The sequence below is a fragment of the Mirounga angustirostris genome, unplaced genomic scaffold, assembly GCF_029215605.1.
Source record: "Mirounga angustirostris isolate CCGP_5_RB_7025 unplaced genomic scaffold, mMirAng1.0.hap1 SCAF_11, whole genome shotgun sequence".
Classification (NCBI taxonomy): Eukaryota; Metazoa; Chordata; class Mammalia; order Carnivora; family Phocidae; genus Mirounga; species Mirounga angustirostris.
In genome coordinates, this window is record NW_026991719.1 from 56,938,940 (window position 1) to 56,964,279 (window position 25,340).

At 45.7% G+C, this 25,340-nt stretch overlaps 1 protein-coding gene across 6 annotated transcripts in view; it reads left to right on the forward strand.

Moving 5' to 3' along the window:
* Positions 1 to 25,340, forward strand: part of DLG3 (discs large MAGUK scaffold protein 3) — a 54,955-nt gene that overhangs the window by 4,756 nt on the left and 24,859 nt on the right. For 2 of the 6 annotated variants that reach the window (XM_045879278.2, XM_045879285.2), the window contains exons 5-10: positions 231 to 367; positions 761 to 905; positions 1,512 to 1,671; positions 3,314 to 3,470; positions 3,893 to 3,995; positions 24,220 to 24,334. In XM_045879278.2, the coding sequence (XP_045735234.1) occupies positions 231 to 367; positions 761 to 905; positions 1,512 to 1,671; positions 3,314 to 3,470; positions 3,893 to 3,995; positions 24,220 to 24,334 (817 nt within the window). Of the gene's footprint in view, positions 1 to 230; positions 368 to 760; positions 906 to 1,511; positions 1,672 to 2,045; positions 2,184 to 2,259; positions 2,409 to 3,313; positions 3,471 to 3,892; positions 3,996 to 4,855; positions 4,983 to 24,219; positions 24,335 to 25,340 lie in introns of those variants that run through there. The other 4 variants (XM_045879283.2, XM_064574207.1, XM_045879293.2 and 1 more) reach the window with 4 other exon arrangements.

Here is a 25,340-nt window from a genome sequence, read left to right on the forward strand (position 1 = left end):
GCCCCGCTCTAGCTCACAGGCTTCTTTCTTGACCTCCCATCTCACTCCCCCTGACTGACCTGGGGATGGCAGCCTAGTGTCTGGGTTCCCCCCCGCCGTGGGGGGGGGCGGTGAGGGGTGCTCCCGTGGGGCCAGTGGGTTGGCTGCGGTGGGCAGTTCGGTCTGGGATTGACTGAGCACTCTAACTTCTCCTTGTGGCCCTCTCCCGCTCCCTTCGGGCCCCCACCCAGGCCTGGGTTTCAGCATTGCCGGGGGGATTGGCAACCAGCACATCCCAGGAGACAACAGCATCTATATCACCAAGATCATCGAGGGGGGTGCTGCTCAGAAGGACGGACGCCTGCAGATCGGGGACCGGCTGTTGGCGGTGAGACAGCCTTTGGGGATGCCCAAATGGTAGGGTAGGGTGGGGAGGTGGGGCGCAAGTAGCCTCTCATTCTACCTGAACCTCATTCAGGGGCCCCCAGCATTGTGGGGGGATTTCAAGAGCATCATCACCATCTGAGTTGTGTGCACTCAGATACCAAGGGCCTCGTTCTTTTCATGGCTGGGGCCCCCTAAGCCTGGGGCGTCAGGCAAGGAGCAAGGCTGTTCCCTTCTGCTCTGCTCTCTTAATGCTTCTCCACTTCTCACAGCACTACCCTGGGCCTCCGTTAGAGAGAGCCCTGTCGAATTTCACTGATAGGGCACCTTTGGGGTTCCCTGGAGAGGCCCTCCCTTCTCCCCAGTGCCAGCCCTAAGAAGGCCTCTCCTCTTCTAGGTGAACAACACCAATCTGCAGGACGTGAGGCATGAGGAAGCTGTGGCTTCACTGAAGAACACATCTGACATGGTCTATCTGAAGGTGGCCAAGCCAGGCAGCCTCCACCTCAACGACATGTATGCACCCCCTGACTACGCCAGCAGTACGTACCGGTCCGCCCTGCCCCTGGCCTGAAGCCCCTGCCCCCCTGGTTTCTGGAGGGGAAGGGATTCAACCCCCCTGTTCAGAGAGGGAGAGAGAGCGCGCGCACGCTAGTGCTCGGGAGAACTGAGTCCGGAGCCCAGCTCCGTCCCTTAGAGCTGGGTGCCCTTGGACGAGTCCCTTTCGCCTGTCTTTAGTTTCCTCTTTGGCAAAACGGAGCTAATGATATATGGGCTGCCTTCCTCATAGGACTGCTGCAAGGATCAAATGAGATCATGGACGAGAAAGCCCTTGGAAAACCGTATTAGGCTATAGAGATGTGAGGGATTATTATTAGTCACACCTCTAGTCATGCCTTTCTTTGTAGACTGCTTGACTTTAGCTCTTTCTAAGACTCACAGGAGTGAGCCCAGGATTCAGAAAGGGACTGTGGAGGAGGAACCCGGGGGTGGGAGGGGGGGAGAGGGGAAGAGAGGCCTGAGGAATCAGCATCCCTTGGTGGCTTTTGCATCTGAGGTGGGGTGTGGGGCCTCAGTCCTTGGCGGGGGTGGGGTAGGGACGTGCGTGGAGTGGTCTCTGAACTTTTCGCTCCTTTTCTTGATTCCAGCTTTTACTGCCTTGGCTGACAACCACATAAGCCATAATTCCAGCCTGGGTTATCTTGGAGCTGTGGAGAGCAAGGTCAGCTACCCTGCTCCTCCTCAGGTTCCCCCTGCCCGCTACTCTCCTATCCCTAGGCACATGCTGGCTGAGGAGGACTTCACCAGGTAAAAAGCTCCCCCCTCGCCACCCCGTTATCCTACTTAGGGCTGAAGAGGATAGGAATCCGTTTCTGGCTAGCCACAGGTCTCCTTGTAGTATGGCCGAGAAGAGGAGAAAGTCCTCATCACTTCTCTTTGGGGTCTGCAGCCCTCCCTCTCTCAGCCCTTAGCGCCCTAGGGAGGGACAGAGGGAGCTGCAGGGACAAGTTCCACCATCAGGGGGAGTGCCGAGCCTGTGGCCCCGATCCGAAAGTAGCGAGTAAGGCGGGGTGGAGCGTGTAGGGGCTGAGGAGGTGGAAGCTGCGGGGGCTTCCTTCCCCGAGACAGTTGCTGCCCCCCTCTGCGGCAGGCGTCCTAAATTAGAGGAAAAAAGCCGTTGAGCCGGCGGGGTTGGCGGGACGCTGGGAGGCCGGCGGGCCCGGTGGCCTCCCAGGGAACGGCCCCGCCCCGCTCTGGCGGCGGCCGCCGCGGCGGCGGGCCGTGGAACTGGTCCGGCCGGCCGGGGCTCCGGGGGACAGGTTTGCGGCGGGGTGGGGCCTGGTAGGCTGCAGTGGAGCCGGAAGGGTAGGCGGACGGGTGCGGGGGAACGGGGGGAGAGCTGGAGGAGCCATGGAGAGGGCACGCAAGTTCTCAGGCTCCGGCTTGGCCCTGGGCTTGGGCCCGGCCTCGGCCTCGGCCTGGAGGAGGGCTTCGCAGAGGTGGGCCTGGCCGCTGCGCTCGCTGCGGCCTGGAGGGGATGCCAGGTAGGAGGAGAGAGGGATCTGAGCGAAGAGCATCCGGGACTCAGGGAGGGAGCCTCGCACCCAAGACGGGGAGCAACAAAGGAGGAGTCTTGGACTTGGGGCTCTTCTGAGGAAAGATGCTTTCAAGTGAAGGCGGTGGGCCAGGAAAAGTGTGCTGGGAGTCGGGTTCTGTGGATACACGCGAGCGGCCGTAGCTCTCACCTGATGGCACTGACCATTTCCAGAGGGCTGCCCCAGACATAACATGGTTAGTTGCAGTTGGGAGTTTTCCTGTGTTAACTCAATCTTAAGTTAGGCTCCTCGGCTCCTTCTGGGGACCTGGGATTTCTTTACCTGTCTCCCACATGACCTGGCAAGGGCACATAGTAGTAGCTGGTGACCAGATCTGTGGTTGGGGAAGGTAGGAGGGGTCACAGTTGGTGGGTGGAATTCTGAGACTGTGGAAGAGCATATGCAAAGGAAGTAGGTACATTTTGCGGATGGTGAGAGCGATCAACCCCAGGCTGGGTTCCAGTGCCCCTAACTGGTTCCCCTTGTTGTGGCCCGGGTCCCTCACGCAGGTGGTGGGATAGGAGAATCTGGGGAGAAAGAGGATGAGTGAATGGGCTCCGAGGTGACGGTCTCTAGACAGGGTACGGGTGTGTTGAACTGAGAGAGTAGGGGACTGTCCACTGGGAAGCTGACTGCAAGCCCTCAGGAAGAAGGGAGGGAAGAGGAACTGAAACTTGGCACCTGGCAGAAGACAGCAGCCAAGCAGGTTTCGGGAGAGGAAGGAAGCAACCGGCTATCATACCTAAAGGGACCTAGTCATGCTAAAGCACTATGGGCCTTGTTCTAGGCTGGCCCTCACAGGGACAACAGTTTATAGCCACCTTGTCCTTACCCTTCTACTTCTTTCCCCCCAGAGAGCCCCGCAAGATCATCCTGCACAAGGGCTCCACAGGCCTGGGCTTCAACATCGTAGGAGGAGAGGATGGAGAAGGCATTTTTGTCTCCTTCATCCTGGCAGGAGGCCCAGCTGACCTGAGTGGGGAGCTGCGCAGGGGAGACAGGATCTTATCGGTGAGGAGACAAAGGAGAGGTGGGAGGATGGGAGCCATGCCAGTCTGAAAGGGAGGAGGGGAGATCTTGCTTTCTCCAGGGAATGCTTCTTGAGATGGGGGAAGGCTGAGCTGGAGAAAACTGAACATTCTCTTTAGAGATGACCTTAGGGAGTGCCAGGGACTGAGCCCACACTTATCCTTGAGGAGGAAATGAATGTGTGTTGGATCTTAACCCTGGTTGGCATTTGACCCCCACAAAGATAATTATTACACTAGAGATGTCATATTCTTTTGGTCGCGTCTTAGGGGCAAGGATGGGATATTGAGAAACGCAGCTGAGCAGGCTTAGGGATGGGCTACCCATCTCCCTCTCCTAACTGCTAGGACAGAGGACAGCCTTTCTTGTTTTGGGGATGGCTCATAGCTCCTCTCTTTGGACAGGTGAATGGCGTGAACCTGAGGAATGCAACCCACGAGCAAGCTGCAGCTGCTCTAAAACGCGCCGGCCAGTCAGTCACCATTGTGGCCCAGTACAGACCTGAAGGTAGGAGATGGAAGGTTGGACAAGATGATTTGGGGAGTTTAGACCAAAGTGTCGGCTTTTTGCCATCACAGGTACCAAAGTCACTCGATCAGGCCCCTTCTACCTTAGGGCAGTAACCTCTTCCTCTCTGGTTTTCCTTCTGGACAGGGGTAGGTTTGGGCGCCTTTGGAAGCATCTCTCGGAGGCTGTGCTCAGAGCCTGCGGATGAGGGCTGCAGTGCAGCGGAAGGCCAGTAGTGGGCAGCAGCCTACGGAAGGAAGCACAGAGATTGGGGCGACTAGAAAAAGGGCAGGAGGAAGAGGGGCGGAGGTGCAGGGCTCAGAGGCGAAGCGGCGCAAATGTGTGCGGTGGAACGGGAGGAGAGTAGCACTCGGGTAGAAGGACCTCCCGGCGAAGAGATCCGACCTCTTAAGGGATCTTGGTCCAAACCCCTATGACCCCCCCACTTCCTTCCTCTCATCAGGGTGACTGAGAAAGATCCATAAACGCACTGAAAAGGTGATGCTAGGCCGTCGGGCTAGGCACTCGGGAGTGGACCCCCTCCCCCTACGGGGGGCCTTCTTTGTGTTCTCGGGGAGCCGGCCCCTGGCTGGGGCGAAAGGGCGGGGCTGGGTATGCAAATGAAGGCGTTTGATTGGCTGGGGCCAGCCGAGGCCCAGGTGCCGAGGTGAGCTGCCGGATGGCGCGCCCCAGTCAGCCGGCCGGCGGGGTGGCCATTGGCGGGCCGAGCGCGGCCTCCAGCCGCACGCCCCGCCCCGTGACCCAGGCGGAGGGCGGCGGGCGCCCCTCCTCCCCCCCCGCCCCGTCGCGCGCCTCAGGCGTCTCCTCCTCCTCCCTCCCCCTCCCCTTCCCCTCCCCCTCCCTCCTCCCCTCCTCCCCTCCTCCCGCGCGCCCCGCTTTGTGTCCGTGGTCTCCCGCGCGGGACGGAGGGGCTGGCCGGAGCTGGCGCTTTCTCGGCACTAGACCTGGACTCCGACCCGGCGCCAGGTGAGGTGGGGCGGACGAGGGTCAGGCCCCCTCGCAGTTCCCCCCCCCCCCCCGCCTCTCTACGGTTCTGTTCTCAAACTCTCTCTTTTCCAGCACTGCGCCCCCAACTACTCTGCGCCCTCCCCGGACTCCCGCCGCCTCACGCCCCCAGCCCCGTGTGGTGCGCACAGCTCGGGAGCCGCTCCTGAGAGCCCCCCTCTCGGCCCCGGGGGAGCGCCGCCCGGGGCTGAGCGCCCGCTCTCCCGCCACTGGGCCCTGTGTGGCCCTCACCTCTTTGCCATCACCTCTCTCCACTCACGAACTGTGCCCCTTTTCGCCCCGGGACCTCTGCCCTCCCCGCAGCCTCCTGCCCGGCGGCCGCAGCGTCCCCGCAGCTCCCTAATCCCTTTCCTCCGAGGAATTTTCTTGCCGCCCCCCTCCCCCACACGCATTAATCCGCCAAACCTGGCTACCTCTGGGAACCCCCGAGCCTGGCTTGGTAGTCTCAGGACCCCACCCCCAGCCCCGCTTTTGTTTGCGAGGGTTTCACACCGCTCCCGACTTCTTTCGCCTCCCCCTCCTCTTTGTAAGCCCGGCCTTTGTCCCTTGGGGCTGCAGCGCCTGGACTCCTTGGACACCTAGGCCCCGTGGGCCGGTTACTAAGGGGGAGGAAGGGACCTCTCCCGGGCAGGTGCTCTGGTTCCGTGATGAGAAGGGGAGAGGCCGGGAGCCCTGTCGCCGAGCTGTGAGGGATCGGAAGCGCCTACCTTTGTCCTTTCCGCCACCCCCACCCCCCCGCCCCGGTTCAGTGCCTCAAGGCGAGGGCCTGAAGGGGAAGGAGAGAGGGGCCTGCCACCTTCTGCTCTAGGCTTCTGTGATGGGGGCAGAAGTGTGGGGAGGTGACGAACAGGAGAACTTGTTGGTCTGTGGTCAAGGGAAAGAGGGATGCAAATGGATACTTTGAGTCATTTCTCTCCATGTTTGGTGTTCAGTTAATGACAAGAAACACACCTTAGGGTTGTTGGTTGGTTGGTTGGTTGGTTTTCTTATTTCTGCGTGTGCGCTTTGCTTCTCAGTGGAGAGCTATCCATCTGATTTTTATTAGCAACCAGTATTTATCATGTCATGCCCACAACTTAGACAACTGTAGGTTCTGCAAAGAAAATGGTTTCTCTTGCATATTTGGGGGTGTGTGTGTGTGTGTGTAGGAGAAATTGATGTGTTTCTTTCGGTTTTGCTCTGTGATGTTCCATGGGCACATGGAAACAATACTGTGAATTTATTTGGTGGTAGTATGTTGGAAACTGGTGACTACATACTTCTATCAGTTTTATTGGGAGAATGTAACTGGTTTGCCGAAAAAGCTGCAAGTTGTCCAGGATAAAGGGATTCTTTCCTGCCAACGTGTATTGCTCTCTGAGCGTATTTCTGAGAGTTTCTAATGTATGTTGAGGTGCTGTCTTAACGTTAGGTCTCTCTACCACTGGCTAAACAAAGCCTTTCTTAGGATTTAGTTGAACCAGTGTTGGCAAGGCTCTGCCACTCCAGTGGTAACTTCTTTATTCGCTTTGGTAAATCCAGCAGGGCCCCAACATGCAAAAAGCTTTTTTTGTTGTTGTTCTTTTCGAAAATGGACCCTCAGAGACAGGTCCAGAGGGACTGTCGAGCATTCAGTATTGGGCTCTGAATTTTCTTTGATAAAGTGATAGCTTTTAAAAATAAGGACTCCATGTTGATCATTTGATGAATATATTAAATACTGTTCTTTGGAAAATTGTATTACATGGCCATTTACAAAATGAATAATCCAAATATATGTCTCTTGGCCAAAATGGCAGAGACTTTGCATGTTTCGGACCACGTTAAGTGTTCATTGTTTGTATTATTTTCACATAGAATGTGGGACCTGGAAAGGTTTGCCTACCCCAGCCCGTCTTTGTGCAAACCGAAACAGTGACAGGAGAGCAAGGACATGATTTGCCTAAGGTCATGAAGGGAAAGTTGCCAGGGGTCAGCAATTGGTTTAGGTCTGAGGTCCACCAGTTGGGACAAACCATGCTTGGGAATACCTGAGAGACCTAAGACCTAGTTGGAGTGGAGGAACAACAGGAAAAGAACTGGGGAAATAAAGAAGAGAGACTAGGGAAAGAAAGATGTATGGGCAGGGGTAGATTAGAGTGAGCTCCGTAGTGGCCACTGAGCTCCATTGCCAAGCCAGTGCAGTCTTTGGCTAGATACCATTTAGCATGAGAGCTTAAAAAATAGCTTTGACTAATTAGAACAATCAGAGTAAGAATAATTTTTCCTTGTTTTTAATGGCTTCATTGAGATATAATTCATTTACCATACAATGCACCCATTTAGGTGTACAATTCATTGGCTTTTAGTGTATCCACAGCGTTGTATATCCAGCATCGCAGTCAATTTTAGACCAGGTTCATTACCTCTCCCCTTTTAATACATAGAGAGGGTTTAAGCATTGGAAGGGTGTTAAGTGTAGGACAGTTGCTTCCCAGTGTATCTCCCCTGGGCACTTAGGGGCTGGATGGCAGCTTGATGGGAGTGCTTTAACCTTGGGATTCTTTCATATATCTGGTTTATTCAGTGTGCGTTAAACACATGATGAAGATAGAAACCATGTCTATCTAGTTGAACTTTGTATTGTGCCTAGCATGGGTGCTTTACAAGAATTTTTATGATGAAGCTTTGGAAAATATTAAAATAGAAATAGAAGTGCTAAATGATAAGGTACCACAGTGAGAGATGCTATTTAATCGTTTCACTCTTGATTGCCCCAAACTGTTGTGGACACAGCAATCCTACCTATTAGCTAAAAATAGCATGATGTTCTTGGGCATGTATAATCCTGCTCAAAACTCAAATTGAAAATTTAAACAACTGGCTCTTGGCAAAGGCTCTCGCCCAATCTATTCTAAAATGAAAAATATTTTTCTGTGATTTGTGAAATTGCTCCACCAAGGGAAGTATGGGCTTCATGTTATAACATTTTAATTTAGGAACTATCTCCTACATTTTTCCCCCTAGTTACTTTGTTTTCAGCCTCTGTTTATAAGCTGAACTAGTATTTTTCTGGAAAGCCCTTTTGTTTTTAGAGTAAAACCTGAGCCCCAAATCAGGAGGTGAGCCAGAAATTGGTCACTAAGGTAGCTAAACTGGGAATTGATATCTTATGACCAGAAGTTTTCACATGGCATGTAAATCTGGACAGGCAAGGGGGGAAGAGAGTAAGAGAGTATCTGTTTTCCATACTTACTTTGAAGTGCTGAATAAGCACACTTTGACCATGGAAATGCCTTTAGGGAAGGCCTTCATGAAAGAATTAAGGATCAGTGATGATAATAACTTGAAAGCATAAAAGTAGCATTTTTCCCATGACGTTCAGGAACCATCCCATCTCCCCCTGTTGGAGAATTGAAGATGTAACCATAGCTGTTACCCTATCAGCGTGATCTCTCTTGAGAGCACAGAGGTGAAGGTTTACCAAGGCAAAGAATTCAACTCCTGAAACTCCTTTTGCTATCCTAAAAGAAGACTAATATAGGGAAGGCAGAAAATGAAGTCCTGTTAACAGCATTTCTGCACTGAATAGTTTAAAGGCAACTCGTTTTGTATTCATGCTTGTGTCCCCCCCCCACATAGACTAGAGCCTGTTCCATGGTTTGTTCTACTGAATTAGTGAGTATCTCTATATGCTCCAGATGGTTTTGTAAGCATCCATCTTCAGGATAGCCCTGTGGGATAGATGGTATCATCCCCAATTTGGAGGATGAGGAAGGTGAGGGTCAGAGAGGTTGAGTGACTTGCTCAAGGTCCCACAGCCAGTAAAGAGCAGAATCAAAGTTTGAAGTCTGATTTCCTGAGAACTTCAGGTCCAGGGCTTTTGCCTCTAGGCCACAACTACCTCCCATCACAGCAGAGAAGCTGTGAGCCCCCTCTTTCTACCCAGATACATCTAGACACAGAAAAAGATAATGCTCTGAGACTCTCCAGGTGCCAGGAGCTGTTAACAAATGGGGTAAAACCAACTGCCAAATGTCAGCTTTTTAGTCTTGATGGCCCCAAACTCCTGTACCAAAGGAGGAAGTAACCAGGGAGTAGAGGGGCTGCTGGAAGCCTGAGGGAGACCTACAGATTCCTACAAAAAGAAAGTGGGCTTTGGAAGACTACTATAGAATGATAATGTGGGGGAACCCAGGAGGAACAAAAAGATGGGAGCTGGTTTGCTTTGACATAGTAGCAAATGTGTGCAGTCTTAAGAATATTAATTCAGTAAGTAGGCATTTCTCATTTCTTCAAGTGAAATGGAGTATTTGTCATTCATTTTTTTATGACCTTGTAGTTCACTCATTTAAGGCTACAATTCAGTAGTGTTCAGAATATTCACATCAATTCAGTCAATTTTAGAACATTTTCACCAACCCAGAAAGAAAACTGTACCCTTTAGGTGTAACCACCCCCCTGCCCCAACTCCCCATCCCCTTGAGTACTAGGCAACCACTAATCTACTTCCTTTCTCTTAATGGATTTGCCTATTCTGGACATTTCATATAGATGGATTCATATAATTGTGGTCTTTTGTGACTGGCTACTTTCACTTAACATAGTGTTTTCAAGGTTCATCCGTGTTGTAGCATGTACCAGGACTTCATTTCTGTTTCTGGCTGAATAATATTCTGTTATATGCATACAACATATTTTGTTTATCCATTCATTAGTTGACAGATATTGGGTTGTTTCCACTTTGAGTCTATTATGAATAATGCTCTATGAGCATCCATATGCAAAGGTTTGCATGGACATGTGTTTCCATTTCTTTTGGGTATGTATACTTACTGGATCATATGGCAACTCTATGTTGAACCTTTTGAGGAATGGCTAGGCTGTTTTCCGTAGCAGCTACACCAACCTCACATTCCCAGCAGTGAGGGTTCCACTTTCTCTCTATCCTCACCAACCCTTGTTAGTGTCAGTCTTTTTGGTTCTAGCCATCCTGGTGAGTCTGAAATAATATTCTGGGGTTTTCATTTGCATTCCCCCAGCGGCTAGTGACATTGAGCATTTTTTCATGTGCTTATTGTTTCCTATTCATTTTTGCTTTGCTCCATCCCCTGATTTGATTCTCACCCTATTTCTTTTCTAAATTGACTCGAGACCAGAGCAGGACAACTATGTTATTACTCAGGTGATCAGAGGGAACCAGGAGGATAAGGGACTACCTTTCACTCTTATCACTGAGGGCTAGAGGGGCTGAAGCCTTGGGTGTAGATAATTTTAGCTAGGAATGCTGACCTGATAAAAGTGATAGGGCCCCCCCCCCCAAAAAAACAGAAAAAAACCACAGCTTATTCACATACCCAACAATTCACTCATTTAAAGCATACAGTTCAGTGTTTTTTAGAATGTTCAGACTGCTGCAACTGTCACCACAATTAAGTTTAGAACATTTTCCTCACCCCTAAAAGGAGCCCTGTCCCATTAGCAGTCACTCCCCATTTCCTCCAACTTCTCCCCTCCCCTAGCCCTAGGCAACCACTAATCTACTTTCTGTTTCTATAAAGTTACTTTATCTGGCCGGTTCATATAAATGGAATCATACCATATGTAGTCTTTTGTGTCTGCCTTCTTTCATTTAGCATAATGTTCTCTAGGTTCATCCATGTTGTAGCATGTATCAGTACTTCGTTCCTTTTTTATGGATGAATAATATTCCATCCTGTGACTTTATCACATTTTGTTCCTGTATTCATCAGCTTATGAACATTTGAGTTGTTTCTGCCTTTTGATTATTACGAATACTCCTGTGAACAGTCATAGACGAGTTTTTGTGTGGTCATGTTTTCAACTCTCTTGGAGATGTATACATACACACACATACACACACATCCCTAGGAATGGAATTGCTGGGTCATAAGGTAACTTAACATTTAACATTTTGGAGGAACTGCCAAACTATTTCCCAAAGTGGCTGCACCCTTTTACCTTTTAGGCCAGCCCTGAAGTTTGTTAACTTAGGAGAGAAACTTAGAAGAGAAAAAAATGTTAGCTTTCTTTCCAATTTTGCCTACTGGGCTGAACTTTATATACAGATATGTGTGTTTGTGCTGGGGGTTTTCTATCTCCCATGTAGCCCAGGCACATGGTAGCTGGAGTTGGCAAAGCATTCTGCACCTAGCTAGGCAGGTGCTTTCTTTTCCTTGTTAGATGGTTTGAGACAAAATCCTATAAAACATCAGTTTTTTGGGACGCCTGGGTGGCTCAGTCGGTTAAGCGTCTGCCTTCTGCTCAGGTCATGATCCCAGGGTCCTGGGATCGAGCCCCACATGGGCTCCTTGTTCGGCGGGGAGCCTGCTTCTCCCTCTGCCTGCCACTCCCCCTGCTTGTGAGCGCTCTCTCTCTCTGACAAATAAATAATAAAAATTTTTAAAAACAAAAAACATCAGTTTTCCTGATAGGATAGAATGGCTATAATAATATATAGGAATGAGAAGGAATTATTTATTTAGTTATAGCTCTTTGAGATTTCCTTTTAATTCAGTGTATTGCTTGTTGAAATCTTGACCCTGTTATTTACACTGTTGATTTATTTAAAGCTTTAGCCTTATATTCTGTAATAGGGAAATTGTTTTGTTTTATTTTTTTATTTTTTTTAAGATTTTATTTATTTATTTATTTATTTGAGAGAGCGAGAATGAGAGAGAGAGAGCACATGAGAGGGGGAAGGTCAGAGGGAGAAGCAGACTCCCCGCTGAGCAGGGAGCCCGATGCGGGACTCGATCCAGGGACTCCAGGATCATGACCTGAGCCAAAGGCAGTTGCCCAACCAACTGAGCCACCCAGGCACCCCCGAAATTGTTTTGTTTTAAAGAGAAATAGGAGAAGTAGAATAATTTGGGCCTGTCATTGTTACTGAAAAAATACAGTTTTTGCTTCCTTATGTTAAGAATATATATATAAATAATGTGTATACATATGTATAAAAATACACATATATTTTGTGTGTGTGTGTGTATGTATAAATGCTAAGTCATTAAATCCTATGGGAATCATCTTGGAGGAGGAGCCAAGGCCCTGGGTTCTAGTTCTTACTTTATCTTTTTGTGGGGGAGGGGCGGGGGGGGAGAGAGAGAGAGAGAGAGAATCTTTCCTGAGCATGGAGCCTGACATGGGGCTCGATCTCACAACCCTGAGATCATGACCTGAGCTGAAATTAAGAGTTGGGCTCTTAACCGACTGATCCCACCCGGGTGTCCTAGTTCTCACTTTATTTTTAAGTTAGCTGAATGATCTTATGCTAGTCAATCTCTTTGAGCCTCAATTTTCTGATCTGTAAAATAAGGGGACTGTGCAAAATGATCTCTAATGTTTCTTCTACCTCAAATTTTGTGTCAGATAAATGGAATTGAGTTGAAAATTCAATTTACATTTCTATTTGTACCTAGACTGTTATTGAATCACAAAGTCTTGAGCTAATAACCGTCTTGCTTTAATAAGGGCCTTGTCTTCCCCTCTTCTTTCCTGTGATAAGGCTTTCATTCTCTTGAAATGGATCTTTGTTGGGGCGCCTGGGTGGCTCAGTCCTTAAGCGTCTGACTTCGGCTCAGGTCATGATCTCAGGGTCCTGGGATCAAGCCCCACATCAGGCTCCCTGCTACGCGGGAAGCCTGCTTCTCCCTCTCCCACTTCCCCTACTTGTGTTCCCTCTCTTGCTGTGTCTCAAATAAATAAAATCTTTTTTAAAAAAGAGAAATGGATCTTTGTTTACTTTTCATTGAATTTGGATATCTTTAAAAAAGCAAAGGCCATAGAAATTTGGGGATTTTCCCACTTGATGAAATTAAGTGATAAAAATTTAAATAGACCAAAAGAAGAAAACTAATATGTTTTGTATAAATATGTACATTAAGGGTCTGGTTTACATACATATTCTTCAGATTTTCACAAGGGAGGAAGAATTTTGCAAATCTTGTGTTAAATTCCAGATTAGATTTTTTTTTTTTAAGATTTATTTAGGGATGCCTGGGTGGCTCAGTTGGTTAAGCAACTGCCTGCGGGTCAGGTCATGATCCCAGGGTCCTGGGATCAACCCTGCATTGGGCTCCCTGCTCTGCGGGGAAGCCTGCTTCTCCCTCTGCCTGCCGCTTCCCCTGCTTGTGCTCTCTCTTTGTCAAATAAATAAAATCTTTTTTTAAAAAAATAAAGATTTATTTATTTTAGAGAGAGAGAGTGCATGGATGTATGTGCACACATGCGAGTGGGGCGGGGAGGGCCAGAGGGAGAGAATCTTCAAGCCGACTTCCTGCTGAGCACGCTGAGCTCGGAGCCCGATGCATGGGGCTTGATCCCATGACCATGAGATCATGACCTGAGCAGAAACCAAGAGTCAGATGCTTAACCTTAACCACTGAACCACCCAGGTGCCCCCAGACTAGATTATTAAGAGTTGTTTTGTAAACACTCAGAAAAAAAATGGTGAGCACAGGAACCAGTATTGGTTTACCAGGTTCAAACAAGTCATGTCAGACTTGCCAAATTGCCTTGAGGGGACAGGGTTACTGGACTGGTAGGTCAGGGAAATATGGTAGATGTGGTATATCTAGATTTTGACAAGGAATTGGCAAGGTTTCTCTGGATAAGATGGTGAGGTGATAATAGTGATAATATGTCTAAGGGGATTTGTCTGCAACTGATTGATCAGTCCCAAAGGAAAATGATGAATGAGCCAGGAGCAGTGTGGAGGGGAGTTTCTAGTGGTTGTGTGTGTCCTGGCTTTGTCCTTGGGCCTTTCCTATTCAGTCTGCCTCCCCACTCTCCTCAAATTATATTTATTTTTGTATTGCATTTAGATTTATAGCAAATTGGAAAATACAGAAAAATACAAAATAAAAAAAAAAATCAAATCTCCTGTAAAACTACCTCTAGAAATAACCAGTTTGTGTCTGTATGTGTATGTATGTGTTGGCTGTTATTTCCCTCCAAACTTTTATATATCATATAATATGTATGTATCTCTTTCAAGACTAGAATCATTGATTTAAGCAGTTTTGTATCCTTGCTTTTAACTTGCCGTATGTCATGAATATCTTACTAAAATGGTTTTTAATAGTTAAATAATATTTCATCATGTGTGTGCCATAATTCGTGTGACTATATTCCCTTTTTGGTGGACATTAGGTTGTTTCCAATTTTTTTTTTTTAAATTTTATTTATTTATTTGAGACAGAGAGAATGAGAGACAGAGAGCATGAGAGGGAGGAGGGTCAGAGGGAGAAGCAGACTCCCTGCCGAGCAGGGCGCCCGATGCGGGACTCAATCCCGGGACTCCAGGATCATGACCTGAGCCGAAGGCAGTCGCTTAACCAACTGAGCCACCCAGGCGCCCAGTTTCCAATTTTTTATCTTAAAAATAACACTGATGGATATCCTTGTATGAGGCTTTTTGTGAATCTGATATTGCTTCTTCAGAATGAATTCCTTGGTGTGGAGTTATTGGTCCAAAGGGTATGAACATGTTTAAGACTTGATATATTTTGCCAAATTGGTCTCCACCTCCACCAACAGTATAGAGGGTGTGTAGTTTGAGATCTTGCTAACATGGAGCATTATTTTTTTTAAATCTCTGCAAATTTGATAGGTAAAAATGTTATTTCACTCATATTTTAATTTTTATTTCTTTTTTTTAATAACAATTGAGGGGCGCCTGGGTGGCTCAGTTGTTTAAGCGACTGCCTTCGGCTCAGGTCATGATCCTGGAGTCCCAGGATCGAGTCCCGCATCGGGCTCCCTGCTCAGCAGGGAGTCTGCTTCTCCCTCTGACCCTCCCCCCTCTCGTGCTCTCTGTCTCTCATTCTCTCTCTCTCAAATAAATAAAAAAAAAAATTAAAAAAAAAATTGAATGTGTGTGTGCATGTATATGTTCACTGGTCATTTTGTGTGTGTGTGAATTGCTTGTTCATACCTTTTCTCCATTTCCCTATTGAGGTGTGTTCATAAGTTCTTATTGATGTGTAAAAGCTTAAATGTAGTTAGAATATTAATTCTTTGTCATGTATATTACAAAGATTTTTCCCAGTTTGTAGTTTGCTTTTTTATTTTATTTTGATGTACAGATATTTTATGTTTTTATGTAGTCTATCAGTGTTTTCTTTTGTACCTTTAACAAGTAAATGTTCGCTTTTGTTTTATTCTAGTTATTTAATGTTATTGTTTTCACACTTAAAACCTTAACCTGCCTGGAATTTATGATGTAAGGTAGGATAGTACCTTTTTGTGCTCCAGATGTTTAATGAATTACCTCAGTACCATTTATTAAATATAAATAATCCATCATTTCCCTACTGTTTTGAAGTGCCACCTTTATTACACACACACACACACACAATTTGGATTTTGGTATCTTATTCTGTTCTGTAATATTTTACTCTGGGATTATCAGTTACTGAAAAATGACCACAGACGACCACAGTAACAGGAAGTCTTTCTCTAGGTCCCATTTTTCTGGGTTCCTCCCATGGAAACTTGATTCAAAAGATTCCGTTGATACCCCAGTAAAGATTGTCAGTGGATTTGTGATCCTGTCAGAGTGAAGAACATTTGACTCTAGACTCTCAATTGACCTGGTAAAATGTAGAAATCAGTTACATTAACATTAACTCAAGTTAGTAAGTTTAATCATAAAATGTTTTGTTTCAATCACTGTGTTGCAGCATCTCTGTTAAGTGGAAGATTATTATGAACAAGATTGCCCGCTATCTTGAGAGCAGGGAAAGGTATATTTTGTCTTCATTCTCATGTTTTCTAGATGAGGTGTTTTGTCTTGGGGTGGTTCTTATATACAGTTTGGATTATGGGTTGAAGGAGCTAAAGGCTTTGTTAATCCTGCATTTGAATATACTATATGAAGCTCCTTTGAAACAGAGAAAAGGTCCTAGTTGAGGCTTTTACCCTAATCTGCTGGGTCATCTGGGATAGGTGAGAAGGACCAATGGCAAAGTCCTGTGAATAACTTTTTCTTTGCTTGGTGTGAGGTCAAAGCGTTTATCATTCTACTCATTTAAGACCAGGCGGCTGAATGTAATGAAACCTTTATATTCTGTAGCACTTTTGCTCAGTAGCTCTTCTTGCATCCTCACTAAGCTCTTTGGGGGACAGAAACATCCAGTCAACAGGGATAAACTGGAATCTTTTATGGCATGCTGATCTGTTTTATTTCCAGTATCAGGATGCTATCCAGAACCCTGGCCATGTGTGTGTATGGCTGAGGAAGCACATTGTGGCAATGTAGGAACCAGAACAATGACACTGAGGTTTCTGTTTTGGGTTAGTCATGGTTCCGAGCCCATTGTTCTAAAAGTAGACCTGAAATTATTTTTCTTCGAGCAATATTTGCTCATATTGAGACCTGTTTGCCACTTTTCTGCCCTCTCACATAGCCTTAAGACATTTTTTTTTTTTTTTGCAATTTCTACCCATTGATTTGGTATTATTTTTTGACCCAGAGAACTTAAGATTATTTGCAGATGTGAAGATTTCCCTCTTCTGGCTCATATTTAAAAATTTTAGATTAGCCCTAGGTTTGATTCCTTATGGGCCTCATTGATTTGGTCATAAAATCATAATTATGTCAAAATTAGAAGGGACCTGAGGAACTGTCTCGTTTTAGAGGTCTTAGATTCTTTAAATAGTAGACCCTATAATTAAAAACTAACCCAACTAATTATTATTAATATTATCATATTATTTTATTTGTGATTCCTAGAAATATGCTATTTGGCTATTTATATACTTACCTCCACACCAACAGGTATCTTCTTGATGGACTTATTTTACTTTCAGCTCCATCCATTTTTTTCCTTTCCTCCCCTCCCTCCCTCCCTCCCTCTCTCTCTCTCTCTCTCTCTCTCTCTTTCTTTCTTTCTCTTTCTTTCTTTCTTTCTTTCTTTCTTTCTTTCTTTCTTTCTTTCTTTCTTTCTTTCTCTCTCTCTCTCTCTCTCTGTTTCTTTCTTTCTTCTTTAAGGATCAGTTCCATCCATTTCTTTTGAAAACATGAGCTATATTATTGGGACAGATGCTTGTAATTTAGACACATCCTGAGGGTCTGCGCTCCAAAGGCAACTATAGAAACCTAAAACACTATTCATACACATCAAAATCTGTGACTGTCTCATGAGGTTGTCACTTCATTTCCACCACAGTTCTGTACATTTTCACAGTGGGTGATTCCCTTGAGCTCAGTGCAGCTCAGCTAATGGCAAACAAGAGCTGTATGAGTTTGAGATTTGAACACCTGTACTTCTGTAAGAACAAATGAGCCTTTGGGCAGCTATTGACTTATTTGGAGTTTCTAGCTAATCAATACACGTGCAGTTATCCAGCCCCGTCTTCCCTGCTCAGTATTTGTACAGGGACTCAAGGTCAGGAAGTTACAGTTCTTTTGTACTTTATTTGTGTCTTCCTATTGTTGCTACCTGTTGAAATCTGTATGTCTGAAGTCTGTCATTCAGTTGTTTCCCTGGCTTTGTTGTCATTTCCAAATTTGATAGGCATGGCTTTTATTTTATTTTGTAGCATTTCCTTTTTTGTATCTTCACTCAAATCATTGGTAGTCTATACCACGTGAAGAATAAGTACCCTTTGTTGCTACCATTTGTTTCCTGTCTCTACATTTTCCTACCCGTAATCAAGGCCCAAATAAACTTTCTATGGGTTAAGAAACTGAGCCCCTTTCAGCTTTTCCAAATTAATGACAAGTGTCATTTTCTATCCAGAAAAGACAGTTTTTTTAGAGTGGGGGGGGCAGAGGGAGAAGGAGAGTGAGAATCTTAAGCAGGTGCCCTGCCCGGCATGTAGCCCTACACAGGGCTTATCATGACCTGAGCTGAAATCAAGAGCTGGAAGCTTAACTCAGGTGCCCCCTGAGAAAACAGTTTTGTCATTAGGAAGGTAGATGGGTTTGAGAGCAAAGTTTTATTAGAGGGGAGATGGGTTTGGAGGCTTGGATGTGTGTCCAGTTCATATTAGTGAACATTGTAGTTTTGGTCCTCTTTGATGCTTTATTAGGCTATTAAGTAGATCTTGAAACCTCTGACATGTTAGTGTTTTGCATAAATGGTTTGTGGTTTTGTTGGTCAGTTTTTAGCATTTTGGGGTGGGTAGAAGGGGAAAGTTTTGTATTTTTTCTTAATTTGTTCCTGAGGAGCCAGAACTTGAGAATTAGTGTCCAGGTTTGTCCTGTTAGATCTTTATCATGAATTAACACATTCAATAAAAGTTTGTTGACTCAACAAGGGTGCTGATTGCCAAACTTTGAGAAGGAAAAAAAAACCCACATCAAGGAGCTTATAATTTTGTAAAGGAAATGACATCACCACAAATTCTGGGCACTAGGTTTTAAAAGGGAGAAGTAGTACAGCGTCTGGAAACCATGTTAGACGAAGAATACTTAAGGAAGTAATAATATTTAGCCTGGAGAAGGGATAGCTTATTTTGAGGACATGATGACTATTCTCTATTATGGCTGATATTATCCCACTTTTTCCTGGTCTTTCAGGAAAAAACTCAGAAGTTGCCTTTGATCCCTTCATCCAATCAGATGTCAAATTTTATCTCTTCTAGTTCCAACATATTTCTTGATTCTTGTCCCTTTTTTTGTATTCTCAATTGCCCCCCCTGCTATGTCAGGCCTTTCAAGTCATTGTCTCTACCCGTAGAAGAGGTTCTTGGTCTCTGTTATCTTTCTCTCTGTCCTCCATTCTATATTACATTCCCAGAATAATCTTCCCCCCAAACCCCCTAGTTCTGATTGTGTCATGTCCCTATTTAAACACTTAACAGTGGTTCCCCTAGCCTAGTAAGAAAGTCTTATCTCAAACTCTTAGAATCTGGTCCCCAACCTTCCATCACTGCCACCTTACCCTTTTCACACTCTACCTTCTATTCAGACTTATTCAGTATTCTTGGAACCTGCTCCAGGCTTTCCCAGTTCTTTGACCTTCTTTAAACTGTTCCTTCATACTATTATGAAGAAGAGATCCATCATGTTTTAAATGTTGTTTTAGACACCAAAATTAGGACCAGCTGGCAAAAGAAATGGCCCTTAAACCAAGAATTTTCTCTTGAATAGGGTTGTCTAGTCTAATAACGAAGGAATAGAGAGCTTCCCAACATTGGACATACTTGAGCAAGAGGCTGAGTGCTGGCTGGTTTGGCTGATGTAAAAGCGGGGGCTACTTATACTAGGGGCTGTAGGGGCTAGACAGAAAGAGAAAGCGTGGTCCTCTGCTGTTAAATCTACATGTGAGGCACCAACCACACTTTATCTCCCCTTAGTAGCCCTCGTGATACACACATACACACCCCCCTGCTCAAGTCATTCCTTCACTTAAAATCTTTTAATAACTTCTTTCCAGGGGCGCCTGGGTGGCTCAGTCGTTGGGCGTCTGCCTTCGGCTCGGGTCATGATCCCGGAGTCCTGGGATCGAGCCCCGCATCGGGCTCCCTGCTCGGCGGGAAGCCTGCTTCTCCCTCTCCCACTCCCCCTGCTTGTGTTCCCTCTCTCGCTGTCTCTCTCTCTATCAAATAAATAAATAAAATCTTTATAAAAAAAATAATAACTTCTTTCCATCACTCTTAGGATAGTCAAGAGAAAATGAAGAGGCAAAATCAACAGTAAGGCAACAACAATGAAGTTAGAAAGAAAGCGGTGGATTGAGGAAGCAATTAGGAACAAATATCAGCAAAACTTGAAACACCGGTTGTGTGCAGGGGAAAGGGGGTTTTGTTTACAGTAACAGGGAGGTCATCAAGTAGGGGGAGGCAGAGTGGTCAAGTCTAGAGGTAGATATTTCCAGAGTGTCTATAGAGCATCATATAGGTGGTAGGACAAGTCCTTTGAACCAACAACTCCACCCACAGGAGGCTGACATTTTCTGTGATTATGCGGAGGGAATATCTGAGGTTCCTCTTTGTCTTTGTCTATTCCATATTACAGTCTTGCCTTTACTTTTGCAAAACCAAAAGGTTCATTGAAGTGGTTTTTTTCCCCAAACAAAAGATCAATTTGTCCTCAAAGGTAAATTCTGCCTCCACTTCTTCAGAAATGGAAAAGCTGCTGGAAGCTTTAGAATAGCAATTTGTCCTCAGCCTCCAGTCATAAAGGTTTCAGAAGGTTGGGGTTCAATTTGGTAGTGCCAGTCAAATGTTTTTGTGTGCATATAATTTGACCCTGCAGCTTCACTTTGGGAAATCTATTCTATAGAAATGCTCATACAAATATACAGTGCAGCATTGGTGGTAATATTAAAAATTATGAACAATTTAAATGTACATCAGTTGGGATATGACTGAATAAATTATGGTCTATCCATAGTATGAAATACTATGCAGCTATTAAAAAGAATGAGATATATCTCTATGTACTGACATGGCTGGGTTTCCATGACCTATTAGAGGATGAAAAAAGTAGATTTATGTGACTCTTTGTGACTTGTGAGTATATATATATATGTTTATGGAAGTAAGTCTGGAAGGATACGTGCTAGAAATATTAACTGGTTATCTTTGGGTAAGTGGGATGGGGCAAGTGATACAGGAATGTCTAAAGGAAAAAGGTAAAGATTTTTTAAAATCATGTGCTACTTTTATTTTTAAAAAAGTGTAAATTCATCAGCTTTCTGTGCAGGCACATTGGACAGAGGCCTCTAGCGCTTTCCTTTCCTTCAGGATTTGCAACTGTATTGGCAAATTTTTTTTTTTTTTTGAGAGTTTTCCAACCCTCTGGGCCTACCTTCCTTTTGATACACGCTGCAGGATACTTACCTTAGCTTTTCCCTGAACTAATAGAACAAACTCAATTTTGTAAGTCAAGACCAGCAGTTTCAAACCTTATCGGACATCAGAATCACCTTGATGCTTGGTAAAAATGCAGATTCCTGGGCCTGCTCAATAGATTTTGAGTCCGTGTGTCTAGGGTTGGATCCAAAATCCTGCTCTTTCAGTGGCACCCCAGGCGGTCAATGAGAAACCCTGTTTCAGGGAATGACATCTGATTGTGCCCCCACTCCTCATTTCTCTCTCCATGATTAGCAAAGGGAACCAGGGAGCAGTGACTCACTGTGGATATCTTTGTGGGTCGCAAATGGTTGGGTTCATCTGAATGGGAAAAAATGAATAAAACATAGTTTAGTAGACTTGAGAGTTAAGTAGTAAGTGGTGTTTCTTTAAAGTAGTCTATTTGAAGTGGGCCCTTTGGGTTAGAGGCTGGTCTGGTAGGCAGTGACTAGGCAGTGACCAGCCTAGGAGATGCCTTCCAGCGATGGCTTCCTTAGTTATAAGTGGAAGGGGAGGAGGGACGGTGAGGTCTTAGACTTCAGATGCTTTTTATGTGAAGCTTCTGTCCTTGGAAAATGATGCTTCTAGTATTAAGATGAGGTACTATCTAAAGACTATTCTAAATGTTTTTTGTTAGATTTATTATTTTTCTTTGTTATAAACAAAGTCTGTTAACCAGATGCCCACTGTGGGTTATTAACATTACAAAAGGGTGTTTAAAAACCATATACCTGGGCGCCTGGGTGGCTCAGTTGGTTAAGCGACTGCCTTTGGCTCAGGTCATGATCTTGGAGTCTCGGGATCGAGTCCCGCATCGGGCTCCCCGCTCAGCGGGGAGTCTGCTTCTCCCTCTGACCCTCCCCTCTCTCATGCTCTCTCTCTCTCTCTCTCATTCTCTCTCTTAAATAAATAAATAAAATCTTTAAAAAAAAAAAAACCATATACCCTAATTACTCCCAACAGTTAACCTTGGGAATGAAAGGAAATGGTAACAGTTCTTAACTACCTTCCCAAGCCCTCAGTGAAGCTGGCAGCCATCAGTTAAATAAACCATTAGGTTTATTAGTTTGAGAACAGAAGCATCAACTTGGGCACCGTTTTCTAATTTGCTCCTCATTTACCCAACAGTCATTTATTCAGAGGCTACCCTGTGCCTAGTGGACATTGGATAATTCTACAGATAAAAGCCAGAGACTGATGAGCAGTTGGAACTCTAAGGGGATCATCTGAATGGGAGAAAATGAATAAAACACAATTTAATAGTCTTGAAAACTTAGTAGCACATAGAAGACAGAACGTGGATTCCTTAAAGCAACAGCCTTGTTCTCTTTCTGTAGTCTATTTTAAGTGGGCCCTCTGGCCCAGCATTATCAACCTTGGATTAGGAGCTTTGAGGAAATAGTGGTTTGGTGGTTGTTTTTTAAAGGATTTTTTAAGAAACGTAGTTACTAAGCAACTGCCGTGACCTGCTGCTAAGTTGGAGTTCAGCGGGCAAGTCAATTCCAAAGAAGGGAATATATAAACAAGTTGCGAGAGGGGGGAAATGGCTTAGGGATAGATTTGGTATATATTTTTTCTGGGTTCAATGCGTATTTCTGCCTTCTACTTTATCTTCCCCAAGAAAGGGCTGCCTGGTCAGAAATCTCTTTGTCTCACCAACTTCTCCTGCTAGCCCGTGAGTGAGGAGGAGGACCAGAAAGGAGCCCACAAGAGGGCCCGGGTGGAGGGCTGAGCCCTGGAGTAGGGCCAGTTCCCTGGGCAGGAGGAAAGGTAGACAGCCCTGCTGCTGCACTCTCGGGCGGTCCAGGGCTTCTGTGACACACCGGTTGCCACCCTCTACATTTCGATCGTGACGCCTCATTGATATTGATGTGTTGCCTTGTAACCCTCAGAACGGGGACACTGTCCAGCTGCTGTCTTTTTCCCCCAACACTTAATGGGTGAGTCAGTGACTTAACCGCTTCCTGCAGGATTTCAGGGACGGGAGTGGGTAATGAGGACAAATCACCATAACACCAGTGCGTGATGAATCAAAGAACACATGAATTTAACCAGTTGGCTTCATTGGTACCAGAGTGAACAAAAATAAACTTTGTTGAGGATATTTGTGTGAGTTAAAACTCCATTCCCTCCCCTTAAGGCTTTTTAGCATTTCCCTTTATACCCAGCTGAAGGTCAGGTTGCTTTGCGGAGGGAAGGGGAGTGTCAGGTGTTGGAACAGGTGTTTTGTTTTCTGTGTGTAGAGTCATACAGACTAGATGGGGATGCTTCTTGCCAGCCCTCTATGGTGCATGAAAATGCTTTTGTGGAATTCTTTTTCCCTGGAAATATGTTTGTTTTTTAAAGCAGTTCTACAACCTTCAACCCCTACTATAAATTTTGTCTTCCTTTGAAATCTTGTCATAATGAGGTATGCCTATCTTCTCCCATTTCCACAGCCTGTGCTTTACATATATCCCATTTTATGCAGCAGTTACAGACCTTAAAAATTGTTGTGTGTGGGGGGAGAATAAATGTGAATATCGTATTTTAAATGTACCAGGAGAATGTCACAGCAAAGCATCCCTATTTAAAAAAAAAAGCCTTTTATAATAATTGTACAGCTAGAATTAATTTTCCTCTATCAGGTTTTCTCAAGTTGGGAGTAAACGCGTAGTTGCCTTTCCAGGCTGTTGTGATGGTGGTAGTGGGGTATAAAGCTGGGCATATGGACTTAACAACCCCATGGACTAGATGATTTTGGAGGAGAAAGGTGACAGCAGACTTCTCGGTTTGGGAGAATTTCTGTTTGTTAGAAGGGAAATAACTCGGGAGAGCTTTGTGATCTTCTCATCTGCTTGTGAGGTTTGTTTGTTTTTACCTTTGTGTACTGGGTTCCAATCTCCCCCTCCAAAAAAAGAAAACGTCATCTAGAAACAAATCGTCTTCCTTGCCTAACAATGATATAATGGCCTCAGGTCCTTTCCAGCCCCTCCACCCTGTGTCTCAGGGCCATCTGTTCTCTGCAATCCACTTTTTTGGGAAAGTCTCCTTTCCCATCTGCTCTCCTTGGGCCTTAGTGCCTGCTCCAAAGATTTATGAAGGCTGCACTGGAACCTCTTTCCAGTTGTTTTGTTGGTTTGTTTGTTTTTGTTTTTTTAAGGATCAGTGAGATTTCAAGGCAGATAAGAGCTTTTGCCATTCGGTATGTCCGAAGGTTACTCCTTTTTCAGGTGTGTTTCTTCCTTCTCTTGGTCAGTGAGTGGAAAGACGTCTGTCTGTGCTTGGAGGAGGGACTCTGCTTATCACAGCAAAGATTGACTGTGCTGGCGCCGGCGGCTTTGAAGCCCAGTGTCCTCCTGGCTCTTCAGCCACTGGCCCCCAGGCTTGGTGCAGCTCCTTGGGTTCATTCTTTTCCTTGTCTCCCTGACAGAGTACAGTCGCTTTGAATCGAAGATACATGACTTGCGAGAACAAATGATGAACAGCAGCATGAGCTCTGGGTCTGGGTCCCTCCGAACAAGTGAGAAGAGGTCTTTGTATGTCAGGTAAGTCACACTTCTGAGCACCAGGCCTTGTGCGGCGTGAGGAGAGCTCTGTGCCGACACAGCCCTTCCTGTTTAACTAGTGGGATTGGGAGCGTGTGCTCCCAGTACTAAAGCAACATTCTGCACTGTATGCTCAGGCTGTGTACTTTATGGTCAGGGTCTCTCCCTTCTGTGAGCTGGCTTCTTCCTCTTTGCTCATGAATGACTCAGTACGAGAACATTTCAGTTTGCTCTAATTGTAAAAGACTGCTGGGTGATTGTTGCTAGTCAGCATTCAAACAGCACTCAAATGTTCAGAGTACTTTGCTCGCAATCTGTGATTTGAGGGGAAAACTTGGCATCCCCCCCTTCCACATATGCATAGTAGACATCAGCCTTTGTGTCTGAGCATATCAGCTATCACTGTGTTCTGGTACAGGGTCTCTTGTAAGAGACCAAAGAACTGACAGGTTGCTGCTTCTGGGTCTTTTTTTAAAAACGGTGTTTTCTTCCTCCCTGCTGCGCCGGTCTGCCGTATCTGAATCATGGAACATGGGATGGGATGGTGTATGGTCCCCAGGAAGGGTGGGTGGAGGGAACGGATATATAGCATTGACTGTCTTGCTGCTGAAAGCTATTCTGAGATACTGAGCAAGGTTAAGCTTTTGACCCTGGAGGCATATTATAATACTTTGGCAGGTCAAAGTACAAACCTCTTGGGGAGTTGGACTGCTAAGTGAACACTATGGCCTCCTTGTAGAAGTAGGGATAGTTTTCTTCTTCCTGCCCTAGCTTCTTGGCAAAACTCCCAACAGTGTGGTGCAAGTACATTGTATCTTTCCAAGGTTAAAATCCTTAGAGTAAGAGGTGGTGAGGTAACTCCCCTGAGTCAGAGATAGCGCTCTGTGTGTGTGTGTGTGTGTGTGTGTGTTTAATGCTTAGGTGTGGGGCTGTGTTAGACTCTTGGGTTGAACTTTCTCTAGTGGCCTCTGATACCTGCTGCGGGGTTAGGAGAGAAGGCTACATT